This window comes from Harmonia axyridis, chromosome 3, assembly GCF_914767665.1.
Source record: "Harmonia axyridis chromosome 3, icHarAxyr1.1, whole genome shotgun sequence".
Taxonomy (NCBI): domain Eukaryota; kingdom Metazoa; phylum Arthropoda; class Insecta; order Coleoptera; family Coccinellidae; genus Harmonia; species Harmonia axyridis.
Genome location: NC_059503.1, coordinates 24,282,919 through 24,300,767, shown reverse-complemented (window position 1 = coordinate 24,300,767; position 17,849 = coordinate 24,282,919). Strand labels below are relative to the sequence as shown.

The following is a 17,849-nucleotide window of genomic DNA, read 5'->3' as shown; positions in this document are numbered from 1 at the left end:
AAAAATGAGATGAACATTTTTTTCCTTCATGAAATTCTACCCCATCGAAACTCTACAAGTAACACACTGATCCCGTAAAGAAACAGATCTGAATTATTTAGAATCAATAAGAGTTCTCAAATCAGTACATCACAATGAATTAATTATAATGAACGAGCAGACTGGCTTGTGGATTCCAGAAATGTTTAGCATTTTTAAATTTTATTCAACTGCTCATTAAGCAAATCAGAACTAATCCAGAATAAATCGTAGAATTCCTTTGGTACCTATTTGCTGTCATCTAATAAACCTAATATGTTTTTATGACATATGTTTGCTGCATTATAACTCTATCAGAAAACTTTCTTTAAACTGTTATTTGCTCCACAATACTTTTGTAGCTAAAAGATTAAAAACTGCAATTATGCACCATAAAATATTAGTGGTTGACTCAATTATGATCAACTACCAAGTGTATGGCTGAAGCATTCAATTCGTTTGGGTTATCTTTATTGTTCGAAAATTCAATATTCACTTACAATAACTTGTCGATAACGCAGATCCGGACTGAGAATAGTTATTTATAATACTAGTGCAGAAGGCATTGATATTCTTCCACGAGTTCAAAATTCAAAAACGAGCCACGAAGTGGCGAGTTTTGGAATGAACGAGTGGTAGAATGAGCCTTCTGTACGAGTATTATACATTATTTTCTCTAATTCATTGCATTTTCATTGAACTTAATGAAATATTTCCATAAATATAATTTAGTGATTTTTGCATTGAAAAATGTTGGTTGGCAGAACTGATTTCTTTGAGGCAGATTGATGAATTGACAGATAAAGCCGTGGCGGAAAGTTCAGAGTGCCAACATAGAATAATAAAATATAACCATGAAAACTGTGCGTTTCTGATATATTCTCGCACGATTTTGTTCTACAAGATGTGGAAGAATGAACGGAATAACCACAGAATTAGAGAAAATAATATTTTTCATGTAATATGCTGTGAAACACTTGAAATTTCTGAAAAGCGTATTTATCATTAAGAACTACTTTGCAAATCCTATCAAGAGAGCATATTTTCATACTGACACATTTCATATCAGTATTTAAGGTTGAATATCGGGTATATTTCAATTCACAATAAATACGGACCTGTGAATCTTCAAAAAAATGCGTTGATGCATTGAACGTAAGTTTTATTGTAATGAAACAGTTCAGAATATGAATCAATCATTCTCTACATATCCCTTTCTTTTCAATTTTAACTCCGAAATGTTCAATTGCATAAAAGTTGTAGTGAATCTATAATCAGAGAATTATATTTTATACTTTCATCACTTAACAAGAGTTCCACCTTGAAATACCTCTCGCAAACAAAACAACATAGAATAGTTATTTATAATACAAGTGCAGAAGGCATTGATATTCTTCCACGAGTTCAAAATTCAAAAACGAGCCACGAAGTGGCGAGTTTTGGAATCAACGAGTGGTAGAATGAGCCTTCTGTACGAGTATTATACATTATTTTCTCTAATTCATTGCATTTTCATTGAAATTAATGAAATATTTCCATAAATATATTTTAGTGATTTTTGCATTGAAAAATGTTGGTTGGCAGAACTGATTTCTTTAAGGCAAATTGATGAATTGACAGATAAAGCCGTGGCGGAAAGTTCGGAGTGCCAACATAGAATAATGAAATATAACCATGAAAACTGTACGTTTCTGATATATTCTCGCACGATTTTGTTCTACAAGATGTGGAAGAATGAACGGAATAACCATAGAATTAGAGAAAAATATTTTTTACTTTCATCATTCAACAAGCATACCACCTTGTAACACCTATCGAAAAGAAAACAACACAGAATCATTAAATTGAAAACTGTGCTAACTAACTATTGGTTTAAAAAATACTTTCGTAATGTATAGCTTTGTGTATCATAAAATTTCAAATATTCACATCAGACAAGGGTAGCTCACTTTAGTTCTGATCATGGGACTTTTGACAGATGGCACCTCAAGGGGTCAAGTGACTTAATAAAACACAGTGGCGACAATTCCTTCAAATTGAGTCTAAAAATGGCGAATGAGGACATAAAACTTAAGAATAAAATTGACTGAACTGAACTGACAAAATTAAAAGTGTTGGGCCTGATAGATTGATTGCATATAGAACAAATTTATTCAACTGCAGAATATAACAGTGACTTGAAAAAAGAGCCATTACATTTTGAATAAATCCCAAAAATCAGGTAAAAAAACAAAATGTAAACAAAAAGCCGCCATATTTAGCCTTGTCGCCACTGTAGTTTATTGAGTTACTGTATCAAGCTCTACAGTGACTTCATAAAACAGAGTGGCGACAATTCGTTCAAATAGAACAAATTTATTCAACTGCAGAATATAACAGTGACTTAAAAAAAGAGCCATTACATTTTGAATAAATCCCAAAAATCAGGTAAAAAACAAAATGTAAACAAAAAGCCGCCATATTTAGGCTTGTCGCCACTGTAGTTAATTAAGTTACTGTATCAAGCTCTACAGTGTCTTCATAAAACAGAGTGGAGACAATTCGTTCAAATTGATCCTAAAAATGGGTAATGGGACGGGGCTTAACCATAGAACTTGAGAATACGTTTGACTGAACTGACTCTTCGTCAAAATTGAAATTATTGGGACTGATAGGTTTTTATATAGAACAAATTTATTCAACTGAAGAATACCTTCTACAGTAACTTAATAAAATGGGCCTCTCATTTTGAATAAATCCCAAAAATCAGGTAAACGGCGAATGTAAACAAAAAGTCGCCATATTCAGGCTCAGCAACCTGCTGCCAATTAAAAACGAGACCACTCGTGTCGCCACTGTTCCAAGCTCCATACTGGGTTATTATACAGTAATTACAAATTTTATTAAGAGAATGACATTTTTGAATGGATAAAAAAATTCCCCAATAAAATTTCTTCAGAAAGGGAAAAATCCCAAACATTCTGAGTAATATATATAATTTGTTCGAATCAGACATTGCTATTGTATTTTCGATGATAAATTATGTACATCCCCGGTCAGGAAATGGAATAATATGTTGTTTATTTTTATAATCACTGTAGGTTCAATGTCATGCTCATAATAATCCATACATTTGTCATAGAAATATATATAAAATGGTGACAGTTCAGAGCGTTCCACATTTCCGAATACATATTTGTCTGCTGGTTTTTTATTAGGTGTAAAATGGAAAAAATACATGAAGTGATTGTTGTGAATTTAATTGTTATACTTGTAAATAGTTATGGTATGTAAAGGTTCAGCTCAAACAATTAATTGAGAATAGAATATATATATTGAAAATTTTTTTTTGGTTAGATTAGCATAAATGCTCAACAATTAACTATTCGATAACGATACAAAAATTAGATGAAAAACTAGGGATCTAGCCTTTGCAACTAAGTGAAGAAACCACGGAAATCTTTGTGTTGACTTCAATTGACAATGATGTCGTCATCTTGAAAAATTAAATATTACTGTGTGAAAGTTGAAACTTCAATTCATCACTTGATTTTCTGTATTATCAAATTTGAATGATGAATTTTCTTCGAATTCTAAGCAATATATCAAAACAAAGTGAACATGCAATTATTTATCATGTCCAGTTTTCAATTGAATCCATGATATTTTATTAGAATTGTATTTTGGAACATTAATAAGAGGAATAGAAATCGCCTTGTAACTGATGCATTTGTTTTGATTCCAACATTCGTCACTCCTTGTCTGACGGGACGCGTTAGCAGTAGCGTATATAATTTGATTTATTTCGAAATTGTCAATTGATGCTCAAAAATAGTTTACAATGTGATGTATTTATGAAAATTCTTTCGTACTTCAAAAAGGTCAATGTTTTTCGCAGTTTAATGATGGAGCAATTGTGAAGTTATGAAAAAGGTATTCCTGATAAAGCATTCAACAATCAAATCAAGATTCTCCACGCCTATGGCTAGCACTCACAATCGGCTAGCTCGATTGTGATTGGCGACACTAAACTTCCATCTCTCTTGTATTCGGGATCGAGCACAAATGTTTACTTTCCGTTCCTTCTATCTATATTCTAACTTTTGTAAGATAATTTATTATTCTTAATTCTGTGTTTTTTCAAAAAATCTCACATTTATGCTTATGATATTTCAATTTTTGCAGTTGCTGGTCAAAATCTCCTACCAGATGGAAGTCCATACTTCTGCGTTCCTCCTGGAATATGTCTAGGAGGAATTGATCCAAGAATTTTAACGCCAGTAAGATATCATGAAAGACTTTTCAGCAAATATTAAAATAATTTAATCCCAATATATAGGGTTTTCTAATAAGAATGATACGATTTGAAGTGGTTATAATGACAACACTAGGTATTTCTGAATTATCATATGTCATTTGTGTTGAGTAGGTTATGTCATTTTTTCATGAAAAATTATCAAAATCAGTGCTCAATTCATCGACTCACTTTCGTCGTACTGTAGACAAATTTTGTATGAATTTTTTCATACTATACAAAAGTACCAGTAACAAATACTGAGCCCTACTTGATCCCACTTTCAAATTTGTCTACAAGAAGACGAATTGTGAGTCGGTTAACTGAATAATGTCGTTCATGAATTTCTTCCAGTATTTACATATTAGCACTGATTATGATAAAAAAAAACAATTTATGAACGTTGTTGAAGCGTGTATTTTTCCGTGACTGAATGGAATTACCTACTGAACACAAATGTCATTAGAAATGTAAAAAATAATACAGTACTGCCATTATAACTATCATTTCTATGTCTGGTCTAGGTACAAAAACATTATAATTCATTATTGTATAATGATACTGCCCTTTTGCCAGAATTCTAAAAACCGACCATGAACAAAATGAAAATAGATATAATAATATGAACGAAGGCTATATTTTCAAGCTTCTTGAACTGAATCCAACTATTCCATGTTAACATCGAATCGTCTTTTAGTTTATTATTTTCAATAATAATAAACCTTCCGAACCCTTCACAAGAAACAAAATTTTCACTATTTTCATTTTGGAATGTAGAATGTTATCTAGACAGATAGATAAGAGAATTTAAAAAAAAATAAAAGTTCATTGATGGGAATTTTGTTTCATTCTATTGATTGATTCGAGTATGTAGATCACGAAAATGCTAGCAGTTGGGCGATCAGTACATTATTTTAGAAATTATAGGTAAAAATCTGAAATTTACGAGAAAAAAATTGACAATATTCCCGAGGCTGCACTTCTCCTGGACGCGAGCTACGCCCTTGAAACCTCAGTATGTTGTAGATCGGAACTTGATGATTGAAAAAGTTTTTATTTGAGCGGTCTGTGATGGATAATTCGGGAGATATAACGATTTTTATGGGGTAATTCAATTTTTTCCAAAATTTCGATTTCAAATTTCCTCAAAACCGAGAGCTCCACAAGAAATCGGGGAAAGGAGCCATAATTAACGATCTCTGATTAGTCGAAAAATTTTTGTGAAATTTTCCATACCTAACCCTCAAAAAATTGAAAAAAAAATTGAAGTTCATTGATGGGAATTTTGTTTCATTCTATTGATTGATTCGAGTATGTATATCATGAAAATGTTAGCAGTTGGCCGATCATCAAATCATTTCAGAAATTATAGGTAAAAATCTGAAATTTTCGAGAAAAAAATTGCCAATATTCCTGAGGCTGCAACTTCTCCTGGACCCTTGACCCCTCAGTATGTTTTAGATCGGAATTTGATGATTGAAAACGTTTTTATTTGAGCCGTCTGTGATGAATAATTCTGGAGATAATATAACGATTTTTAGGGGAAAATTCAATTTTTTACCAAATTTCGAGTTCAAATTTCCTCAAAACCGTGAGCTCCACAAAGAATCGGTGAGCGGAGCCATAATTAACGATCTCTGATTAGCCGAATTCCGATCTAACCTAAAAAATTTCTTGTCGAAAAATGTTTGTGAAATATAGGTACAAACGATCTAAACCCAAAATTCAGTACAGATGTGCTAAGCGGCGTTCAACAAGCCCATAGTAAGACAGATTTTATGTTTTAAAAGGAAATCCAAATCAAAGGAAAAGTTCGAGGACAGATCTCTTTGAGGGATATGTCCTTAAACTTTAAGACAGATTGGATCGCTAGAATAATGTTAGTTTGTTAATTATTACTAAATCCTATATTCTGAGTGAATAAAATATTGAATTCTTGTAAGAGTTTAATCATAAATAGCAAATGTTCGTTAACTACCAGTTGAAAATTTGTTGACAATGAATTTATGTTATCAGTGGAGATAACGTAAGTTCATATAAATTATTTATCACCGAAATATATTAAATATTATCAAGTACCTTGTAAACAAATATTTTATTCTCTATTAATAAACTTTTTTGAATGCATAATTTAACTATTAATGAATATACCAAATATAAATCTGCTGTAATAGTTGTGAATAAATAACATTCAAATAAGTGCTTTATTAATAAAAAAATATGGATTTCTCTCAGTGCATCCTGTATGTTTGAATTCAGAGAATTCAGGAGGACAGTGAAGCGACTGTAGGCGAAGACCTTCCAACATTAATCGACAAAGTTTTCAATGAAAAAATATTAACCGTACGTCTTTTTTGCGAACTGATATTTCTCGAATACAAGAATTTTTCCGTAGGATGGAACGCCAACGCCAGGAATAGCCACGTGTCCAGCAGGAAAACTTCCCTGCTACGCCCAAGGAAGTATGAGCAGTTGCGGTCAAAGTGCCAATAAGAACGTAAAGGATGGCTTGGCTGATCCGGACGCTTATCCTTGGTTAGGGTATCTGGCAGGACCCAGCGGGTATTTGGGAGTTGGTTCACTTCTGAGTCCGTATCATGTTTTGACCGCTGCGCACAAGGTCCTAGCTTTCAAGTGAGTTTTTGCTTTCTCATTTCATGAATATATTCATCAGGAATACACCAATTCTTTAGATCGTTTCAAGAAAAATGATCCTAAGAACATATAAGTATGTCCAGAATTGCTTCCTTTCGGAGTAAACGGGTATTTATTAAATATAGTAAATATTTTTGAACCGATTTGGTTTGAATTTTAAAGTTATTTGAAGTAATGAAGCGCCCATTTAGCCATAACTAGACTCAAATTATTAGGTCCAGAAGCGTCTCAGTAGGTACAACGGCAACAATATTGAGCAAAAAGAATTGGGGCACTTCTTTGTGGCTTTTTGAATTTTTCAAGATAGAGAAACTAAAAATACCACTTTTTTGTCTCCCTTGTTCTCTTCATAAATAGCTCTGCTTTCGAGAAAAAAATTGAAGGCACTCTATGCATACTGTTTTGCAGACCACCTGAGAGTGAGAGTATTTTTTTACCATAATTTTTGAAATATACATGGGAATAAAGATATGGCTCACATTCCTAGAAGCTCAAAAAATAAACAGACTAAATGAAATTGGAATATCATTGAACGACCAAGTGGAATTCGTCAACTTGTCGCTTTTAAATGTCTTTCTGTGAACAATTTATTGCTACAATCCCTAGAATCCCTTATTGATGAAATGTACCTATCCCCATATTTATCTATATAAGTGAGAGTTTTATTTTGAATTAAAATGTTGAAATAGAATATTAGTCATTTGATTTAGGTTAAAAAGGAATTCCCATTGAGTGAAGACCGAGTCAATACAATGCCAGTAGGTTATGCCATTCATACAAAGATCCACGTTTGAACAAAGTTTAGAAATTGTTTTATCAAAATGTGCTCGTTTGTGGATAATAGGAGAAACTTGAAAAAAATTAGTGACGGTATTATTCAGTTAATCGACTCACTATTAATCGTATTGTAGTCAATTTTTTTTTATAAATTTTAATACATACTTATATTAACCAATATGATTTCCAGTGCGACACCACAACAGTTGACCATATATTTCGGAGTTAACAACCCTGCAACTCTAAATGAACCACCTCTCAAACCTAATTCGACAGCATCAAAGATCTACATACATCCCGCCCATAACAATAGTACCCTGAAAAACGACATTGCAGTTGTAAGGCTGCTCAATCCTATAGGTCTATTGGATACGAACAGAGTGAATACTGTTTGCATTCCATCAGCAACTGCCACAAACACAACATTCACTGCAAAACCACAACCGTGAGTCTCTAAAGGGTTATCCATTTTGTGGTTCCGAAAATAAATGTACATAAAACACTTTCATTTAGAGTATCGATCAAATTTTTGAATCAATAATGCTTGGACCTTGCCATTATGTGTAATTATCGGCATAAACACGATCCTTCGCATAATCCAAGAAAAAAACCACAGACGTTAAATCACAACATCTTGGTGGCCAATTCTCATCTCCGAAACAAGAAATAACGCGTGCTGGGAATCTTTCTGGCAATAAAGCTAAAAACGGATGGTGTTGTGTGGCTTGCTGCGCCATCAGGTCAAAAAAATCGGTAATCACTTGGCTATAACGATGAGTATTGGACACCTTCATTTTCAAAAAAAAAGGACGGGCCAATCACTCCGCCAGACCAAATTGCATACCATTCAGTGACTTTTTGTGGGTGTAATGGTCTTTCAGGAGTTACACTGCCCCATATGCCACAATTTTGCTGGTTTAGTAACCGAGTGAAAAATGTGCTTCATCGCTGCAGAAAATTCGATGCACCCAATCGGCTTATGTTCTACGCATTTCGTGGTCAGCTGGCCTTAGTTCTTGTGAGAACTGAACCTTATAAGTATGGAGATGCTAATGATGCAAAATACGGCATAGCGTGCCCTAAGGGAGGCCCAAATATTGTGCGCGCCAAGGAATAGATTAATTTGGTATACACCAGCAATATTTTCGGTCGAGCCTGCATTTTGATCATGTATGGGCCTTAAGACAGTAACAGATCTAGTATTTTAGAATTTTCCATTGTCCTACCAATTGCATGCTCAGATGGACGATTATGTCGACCATAATCTGCCCGTTATGCATGAAACGTAGAATCATTATTTACATAGTAAGTATTCTCAATTTTCACACGTTCAGCGGTAGATAAACGATCCATATTGTTAAATGGCTAAACTCTTAACAGTTCTTTTTAACATGTGTCATTGGAACAGAGCTGTGAATGAAATCTGGACCACGACATGGATAACCCACTATAAGATACAAATGAACTGAAATGAGATTTTTACCAAAATGTGAGCACTCCTTAAATATTCATTGTTATTATCGGTAGAAGCCCTGCATATCTGAATTATTCTTCAGTTGGTCTCACTTTCAGATGTTTAGTTTCTGGTTGGGGTCAAATACAACCGAATAATACAGCTGTACCTACACAGCTCAAACAAGTTAATGTAAACACTACAGATATAGATACATGTGAAAAAGGATTTAGTGGTAAGGTAGATACCAGTATTTACCTGGATAAAGTTGGAGAAATTTGTGCAGGAGGCGAAGCACAAAAAGATGCATGTTTCGTAAGTATATATTTTTGTATATGCAATGAAATCAATGAAGTCGTTTAAAACTTATAATCAAGAAGTTCGACTTATGGAGAAAAAATAAGAATATCTTTCAAAACTTCATTATATGTCGTGTAACATTTTTTCAGACGTAAAGCTTCAAAAATGAAGAATGAACAGGTATCACCGATAAAAAATTACGATTCAATAGAGAGTTTAAAAAAAAGTGACCCCGTCTCTAGGATAGGTAGAAAACTGAAAAATAATTAGGGTTGAACAATAAAAATGAAAATGACATTTTACACTTTTTTCACGATTCTGAATTTAGTCTTTATTCTAATTCTCTTCTTGTGATTTCTTGTTCAATTAATAACTTCATCATTAGCTTATACCAGCAAGGGTTATTATTTTTCAATTGTCAAATGCAAATATTCCGATATCGAGTTGTATCGAGTTTCACAAAGGGTTCCTTTTTGGTGTAAAATAGAATGATGTTTAAGTTCACTTGAAATTTCGATAAAAAATCTAACCCTAAAAAAGTTATGTTCAATACTACTTGGTATGAACCGTGTAACTAGAGTCTTCTATGGAAGTCAGATATAAAATGAAACTCATGGGATGTATGAGCTTCCAAAATAAATTCGTATAAAATTTCATTACAATGTTGCCAGTAGTTTCCACAAAATAATTAAAAATGTGTAATTTTTGTCCTTCAACGCGTTATGAAACTTTTTTAAGCAAACTCCAATTATTTTTTAGTTTTCTATCTATCCTAGAGACAGGCTCACCTTTTTTTTTGAAAAATAACCAAGCGTCGAAGGTTACAGACCTAAACATTGACCTAGCTTGAAACTGGTGATCCTCACAAAATTCTTCGAATTCTTCTTATGTAAAAAAGTTTGACTTGACTCGATTTCTGTATCTTCAAGTTTGGTTTGAAATCAAACTTCTTCAAACAGTTTGAAGTTTGAATATGAACTTGTACTCTGTTACTCTGCAAATTAATTATAGTTCATATTTAGAAGGATACGCTTGGCTTGTTTCGTTTTTTTTTTAGTGTGTGTGTGTTGTGTCTGAACTCGAAATGTCTGAACCTGATTTTTTTTATGTAGCTGTAGCTCATACAGCTCGGAATACGTACCAGAACAAATTGAGTCTGATTTTGAAGATCCCCCCTCCAAAAACCATGAGAAAAAAATCTGTAGAAGAGGCAAAATTGATCAACAAAAAAATATACAGTTTTTTTATGTTGCGGCAGACGATTCCAAAACAATAAAAATTGCAAAGTGCTTATTTTGTAAAAATAAAGAACAACGGTATGGAATGCCTATAGTGGAAATAGTTCTTTAACGACATTTGATGAAAATTGTATGAATGAGAATTTTCGTAGGAAGCAACACCTTTTGGAATTTGGATCAAGTAGTATTTGTGGTAGTAACAGCATAAAACGTTGGATCCAAAATTGTCAAAAAAGTTCTTGGAAGGCAGTTCCTTTGTTCTTAAAGTTGAAAATATGCGATTTATTTTATAGTACTTGTAATCTTTATTAGCAGGAGGCTCTAGTGCCAGATTTCTAGTTCACAGCATTCACTCAATTTGTAAGAAGTACTAAAGTAAGAACTTTACTTTTCACGAAGAATTTTGAGGATACAAGTGGGATTTGATTGAAGAAGAATTTAAAATTATTGAAATTGAAACAAATATTTCTGAAATGTTCTCCATTTCCTTTGATATAGTTTTATAGTTGTAGAAGTGATACTTGCAATCCATTAATTTATAATGAAATTTTTAAAATGTATGATTCCTTACAGCAAGATGGTGGCGCGCCTCTCAACTGTAGAACAGCAGAAAATCCAGCTGCCTTCACTGTTGCTGGTATTGTGATATGGGGTAAAAGCTGTGGCCAACCAGGCGTTTACGGAGTATACACGAATGTTCCTACTTACAGAAGTTGGATAGTTGGTGTATTAACAGAACCAATTCCTTAATGAAACAATATTATGTGATATGTAAATGAATAATTCAGAAATAGAAATTGTACAGTTCAAAATTAGAGTAATAAATGAATTTTGATATATCATTTGAAAAATTTCATTTTATAATTGAGAATACTAGGCGAATAATGATATCGGCATTCATTCAATATGAGAGATATGCTTCAGTCGTTTATAGATTAATTCGATGAAAATTATCCGGATATCATTCACAAATCATTCTCAAAAGAACATGTAGAAATATTGAAACGTTCACCAGTGGTGTAGGACACCAGAATGAATGTAACCACAATACATTTTACAGAATGTGCCAGTATTCCAGTTGTTAAATATTTTAACATTATCTTTTTATATATCTTTTTCTATAACTCAATACAGAGAAAAAATATATACAATGAAGTGACCATGATTTGTTGGAAAATTTCCACGTAATAAAATAATTTTGTTCAATAAACGAAAGAACGCAATCCACAAATGGTTCATCCTGGAAACATCTTGATAGGAATATCAAAATGTTATAACTACTTCAATATAAAACACCTGCCTAAGAGTAATTCTTTTTTTTTTTGCTATTGATTTATTCGATTTGATATTTTATTATCTGTTTTGAACCGGTTATCCTTTGATATAGTCAATCAAAGGAAGAACTGTAGGTATGTATTATGTTTCTATGAATACAAGGGATATCTTCGTATTTAAGAAAAGGTAACTATACCGTTTCAGCGATTAGTTCAAAAATTAGTACGCTTTATTTTAGGCTAGAGACCATCGATTTATATGATATTTTCACTATTATTCATTTTAAAGAGTTCGTCATTGCGGAAAGTCCTTATTTATTAGTTTTTTTTGGAATAGACAAAAAGAATTAGATGAATTTGTTATTGAAGCATCAATATATGCATGATATGAGTTTCCGAACAATCATTTATTTTTCATGGATTTCCACATAAAAGTGTTATAAAAAAAAATTTGTCAAAGGCTGAAAATATGTTGTTACTGAATTCAAATGTAAAGACGTAAAAACGTATTTTGAATTTTTGCATGTTGTTGAAAAAAAGGTAAATCAGAGGAATGTTCAAATTTGCTTCACTCATCCTGAAAAGTGGTGGAATTTCAAAAACGCTGAGGAGAGAGGAGTAGATAAACTTTGACAGATCACGAGAATGACACGTGGTATAAATCCCTCTTAACAGTTGGTATCTAAATCTGGATATTGAATCATTCGTCTCTGAAAACACCTAATCTTTATACGATGGCTAATAAAGATGGAATTTCTCTCGTAAACTATTCAGTCCTTATACTAGAGTAAGGTCTTTTTGAGAAGGTTAAAAAAATAGAAACATAATTCAATAAAACATTTCAGTAATAATTTTCATTTGACATTTCTTCGAGGGTGGATAATATTGATAATTAACCTACTTATTTCAACGTTTTGGAAATCATTAAATATGTTTCTCCGAAATCTTATTTTCTGAGGTGCAAATATTCAAAACTACATATTTTTCAATCAAACGTGAAATGTATGGATACTTCCCCATGAAACGCTACTGAACTAAAATGATTATTCAAATAACAATCAATAATTGAATATGTTCCGAGTTTTTTCACAGTTAAATAGTTTATAAAATGGTGTACCTAGCGATGCGTTATTTCAAAGGTTATCCCAATGGTATACCAAATAAAGAACATGTCACATTTGTTTGCAATAGTTTTAAGTCTATTTTCACTGGGTGAGTTGAGTATTGCTGTAGAAATATAATTATTTTTTTATTGGAATGATTTTATATGAGTGAGCATAATATACTATTTGCAGTGAGAGGACAAGGAGTTCTACCCAATGGAGACCCTTTTTTTTGCGTACCTCCTGGGATATGTCCTTATTCTGGAGGAATCGATCCAAGAATCATGACTCCAGTAAGTACTGCATTGGGCAATAAAATATTTGATGTCATGCCAGTTTGATATTGATTTTATTGCTTATTGGGCATAATTTGAATACGAGTACTTTCTAGCCGTCAGGCATATCCTAAAAAGATAAATAATTTTTATATGTATTCAATAAGTCCTGCTATCAAAATTGAAACAAATTATTAACACTATCAACATTGTTTCATTCGAAACAATATAGAATTCCGTGAATGTTTGCCTGCAGCAAATGCAGGGATTCATGTGTCATTCTGTGAAGAAAAACCTGCCTAAAATGTATACCTGCAAGCATTCTTGAAACTTCAGTTTTTCAAGATTTCCAACCTTCATGATGTTCAAATGGCCAGAACAGTTGCTGATGTTCGACGTAGGCAGTGACATTTATATTTTTTAGGATAGCAAAAACTTAGATATTTCGCATTGATACATAGGATTTTGCCAAATGTCCAGAAAAAGCTTTTTTCGGCAACCATCCGGGAAGTGCTCACTTCCCGGACGCTTTTTCTCTGAGAAAGTAGCATTTCCCGGCCTAGTCCGGAAAGTACGTACTTCCCGGACTAGGCCGGAAAAGAATCATAGAATCCATAGCAACCGAGATAACGGCTGACAGTTCATATGAAATTAGTTGTCAAAAATTTGCTTGTTTTTTGATCGCAATTGCAATGAAATATGGAAAGCAGCAGCGATAGTGTTATTTTACATGGTTGCCGAAAAAATATTGTACGCAACACGCCCGAAAATGGTTTTTTTGGACTCACAGACTTCCTTTTGTCTATTCGTCCAAAAAAACCCTATTTTCCGGACTTGTTACGTAAATTACTATTTTAGGACAATCCCGTAAGCGGAATTCATTTATTTTTTATCAGCTATTCTTCTTCAAAAAATTGTGGATACGCGCTTTTTATCGGTTTTGGTCTCTTGAACAGTCACTAAAATGAAACTTTTTATCTTCTACGTGAGTGACTATCATATTCACAAGATCCTGCCATCGGCTTCCACCAAACAGACGGAATATTAATGCAATTTAATGAATCAAAAAATTCATCATCTTCCTAGCCAGAACTTTGTACTTGTGGCTGATATCGTTTCGATCTTCACTTCAAATTATTAAACAACTTGGTGATGGTGATTCCCGATGTTGATATTCTTTATTAAGCATCTTAGTTCTCATTATTATTGAATATTTAAACCATAAGTCACTTGAACAAAATGTTTCAGAAAGATTGGTAAAGTAGCCTAGTAGCACAGTTTCATTGACAATTAGTTTTCTTCTGCTTTTACTGATTTGAAAAATGTTTCTGACCATTTCCTAATATTTATATTGATACAAACCAAGCGATGTTGTATATTCTTTAAAAATAAGTAGAAATTAAGCTTTCAAAAAATGACAAAGAAATCTAGTATTACCATTCAAAAAACCAAACTTTGGGTCATAGATTCGTAATTAAAAATCCTGCTAAAAACAGTAGCACGCCACTGGATTCTACGTAAAAAAAGTATCTGTATAATAACTTCTCTGCGAGGGACTGTCTTTATCCTTTCATACTTTGTATCTGTATAATGTTTTAATTTCACTATTAACGGAGACATAAATTTTATTCGATATCGCCATTTTTCACTCGAAACCAATAGAAGGTGGCTTAAAATAAATACTACATCGAAATTCGCCCACCTTGTACATAAGTTTTAAACAACCGACTGCTAACTTCAGTCAACATTCCTATCTGTTAATGATTTCTACTCACGGGAAATTATTAACTCCAGGTGAATAGCGAGATCAGAGAATGTTCAACGAATACTGAAAAGCTGATTCAACAGGTTTTCTTTCCGAGATCCTTGACGGTAGGTCTAGAATTCTGAATTACTTTTTATTATTGAACAATCTACCATGTTGAATTTTCTCACTTTCTGGAGTGTTCAATTCTACGTGGAATGATATTGGCAAGAACATGTCTTCTTAATTCAATCAAAACAGAATATCCAAGAATGCGATGGAGACAGAACGGTAGGCTTCCTTCCTCTCAACTATTACCACATTTTTTACAGACTGGAACCAATATTCCTGGTGTAGTCACTTGTCCAGCAGGATTGGTACCTTGCTATGCACAAGGAAGCATGAGCAATTGTGGTTTGCGATTGGTCAGGACCCCAGTAGTAACCGACGGTGATGCACCTTTCGGAGCATTTCCTTGGCAAGCTTTTCTGGTTGGAGGTGATGGAAACTACATTGGAAGCGGATCTTTGATAAGCCCTTACCATATTTTGACAGCCTCTCACAAAGTTTTGTTATACAATCTGTAAGTCTATCAAAGAAAACTCTTATTTAATATCGATATGATTTATTATCATTTTTTGCGTCGAAATTTCTACATTTCGTCATTTTTTGGTTCTTTCTTCTGGACATAACACTGCTTTATGGCGGTCTGGAGACTTATCAACAATGAACTCGTTAAAGAGAATGACAGTAAGAAACCTATATCACTGATTATGAAGGAATAATTCATTTTTTGACCATGTCTTTTAGCCCATTCGGAAAATATTTCAAGGAAGATAATGAACAGCCTTTGCGCAATTTCTTTGGTGCCTCTATTTCGTTAATTGTCACCTTCACTATGACACAGCTTGTGGGATGTGTCATTTGGAAGTGATGATGGTTTTATTGCATCAGGAGTCCGGTAAAGCCACATGCAGGAACTTCAAAATTTTGCCACGAACTTGTATATACATCTGGAAATGTCTTTGCGTTTGAGAATTGAACTTCATAAATTGATTAAATGCTCTGACTTTCATCACTACCAGACTCGATTATATTTCAGAACAAATCCATCACAGTTGACAGTGATAATGGGAGTGAACGATCCAGCAAGGATTAACGCAAGCAATCCAACATCTAGAGCAGCTCAGATATTCATATTCAATGAAACAACGTACAACAATTCTACGTTGAAGAATGACATCGCCATTGTGAGACTAGCAAGACCGATTAGTTTGATAGGGCAAACATCAGTCAACACCATTTGCCTACCACAAGCTTCATCGAATGCAACAACCTATATGAGACCCCAAAGGTAAGAAATTTGTACCTACATCATAATGAAATTCAACATTCGATATTTGTATTTCAGTAATATATTTTCATTTGAAAATGTTAGTGATTAATACCATAAGAACTACTGATCAGGGTGTTATTCTCGACCTATTGGCAATCCTGCTTCTCTACTCTGTAAAGGTCATTTAGTGATTTTTTTTTAAATTTTAGTGACTATATCCGGCCGTACCGCTATTATAATTGAAAATTAGATTTGAGTTGTTCAATACTAGAAGTCTTCAAAATATAAAGACTGCTTCAGATTTTTGTTACTGATTTTTTATACTGTTATATTTTTGTTTTTTTTTTCTTGCTCTTTTTTATGTAGTTCTAACATTACATGTAATTACTGTCTAGAAGTTTTTATGAATAAATCAAAATAAAATGAAATCTAAGAAATGGATAATTGCAGATGTTTGGTCTCTGGATGGGGTCAAATTCAGCCAAACAACATGGCCGTTCCAACTAAACTGAAGCAAGTAACGCTCTCAACGACAGATATCAACACTTGTGCAAGAGGCTTCGCAGGTACAGTAAACACGGCAGTATACTTGGATCAAACAGGTGGACAGTTGTGCGCTGGTGGTGAAGCACAAAAAGATGCGTGTTTTGTAAGTACAAAGTCTTTATCACGTCCTCAAATAATCGCAGGAAATTTTTCAGCAAGACGGTGGGGCGCCCCTTACTTGTGGAGCTGGAACGACTGCATCAAGGTATACGGTAGCAGGAATAGTAATCTGGGGAAAGAGCTGCGGTCAACCTGGAATGTTTGGAGTTTATACTAATGTGCCAGTTTATAGAAGGTGGATACTACGAGTGATCACGCAGAGAATAGCATGAATCCGAATTATCAAGACTTAAAAAAAGTTAAATGTTTATTTTTGTTATTTTTTGTGATTGACTTGATGGTAAAAATGATAATAAAATTTCATTTCAAAAATTAAACTGATGCAACAGAGACAGAAAAACGATAACATCACATGGAAAATTAAATATTTTTTCATTGAAAATATTCAACATAAGAATATTACATTCTTTCCAAAAAGCATTGAATTTTTTTTTTTTCGCATTCTTGAATTTCTGATATTCTGAATGTCCAAATGTGTAAATCGATTCATGGAAAGCTGCTTATAAAATTATATGCTTTCAATGAATCGATATAGGTATAGTATATCCAAAGTCACTTGGAGGAAGCCAGAATATTTCGATTATACAAGGGTTGTCCAAGTTTCCAGGAATTCCTTTGGAGCCAGTGAATTTGTCGCCTAACAATATCAATCGAATAAACCCCAGTATTTCGCGGATCGCGGTATCCAATTCGTTTTTATGGTCTAGTTCGAGTGACTTTGGATATACTATACACAT

The 17,849-nt window shown here is 33.2% G+C and overlaps 3 protein-coding genes across 5 annotated transcripts in view; 2 read left to right on the top strand and 1 right to left on the bottom strand.

The window, feature by feature from the left end:
• LOC123675657 (lysine-specific histone demethylase 1A) overlaps window positions 1–17,849 on the bottom strand; it is a 578,526-nt gene that overhangs the window by 459,777 nt on the left and 100,900 nt on the right. The window lies entirely within an intron of this gene.
• Window positions 3,137–11,556, top strand: LOC123675660 (trypsin-3-like). 3 transcript variants are annotated; one of them, XM_045611106.1, is made up of 7 exons: window positions 3,137–3,283; window positions 4,183–4,277; window positions 6,560–6,634; window positions 6,687–6,925; window positions 7,914–8,168; window positions 9,296–9,491; window positions 11,288–11,556. In XM_045611106.1, exons 1-7 carry the CDS (start codon window positions 3,223–3,225, stop codon window positions 11,462–11,464), a joined length of 1,098 nt encoding a protein of 365 aa, XP_045467062.1. In that variant the 5' UTR covers window positions 3,137–3,222; the 3' UTR covers window positions 11,465–11,556. The 3 variants fall into 3 exon arrangements, with proteins under 3 accessions (XP_045467062.1, XP_045467061.1, XP_045467063.1); XM_045611105.1 differs by having other exon boundaries at window positions 6,551–6,634; XM_045611107.1 differs by lacking the exon at window positions 6,560–6,634.
• Window positions 13,149–17,476, top strand: LOC123675662 (trypsin-3-like). The gene is made up of 6 exons (XM_045611109.1): window positions 13,149–13,200; window positions 13,284–13,384; window positions 15,443–15,693; window positions 16,213–16,464; window positions 16,897–17,095; window positions 17,148–17,476. The coding sequence occupies exons 1-6, from the start codon at window positions 13,158–13,160 to the stop codon at window positions 17,322–17,324; spliced, it is 1,023 nt and encodes a 340-aa protein (XP_045467065.1). The 5' UTR covers window positions 13,149–13,157; the 3' UTR covers window positions 17,325–17,476.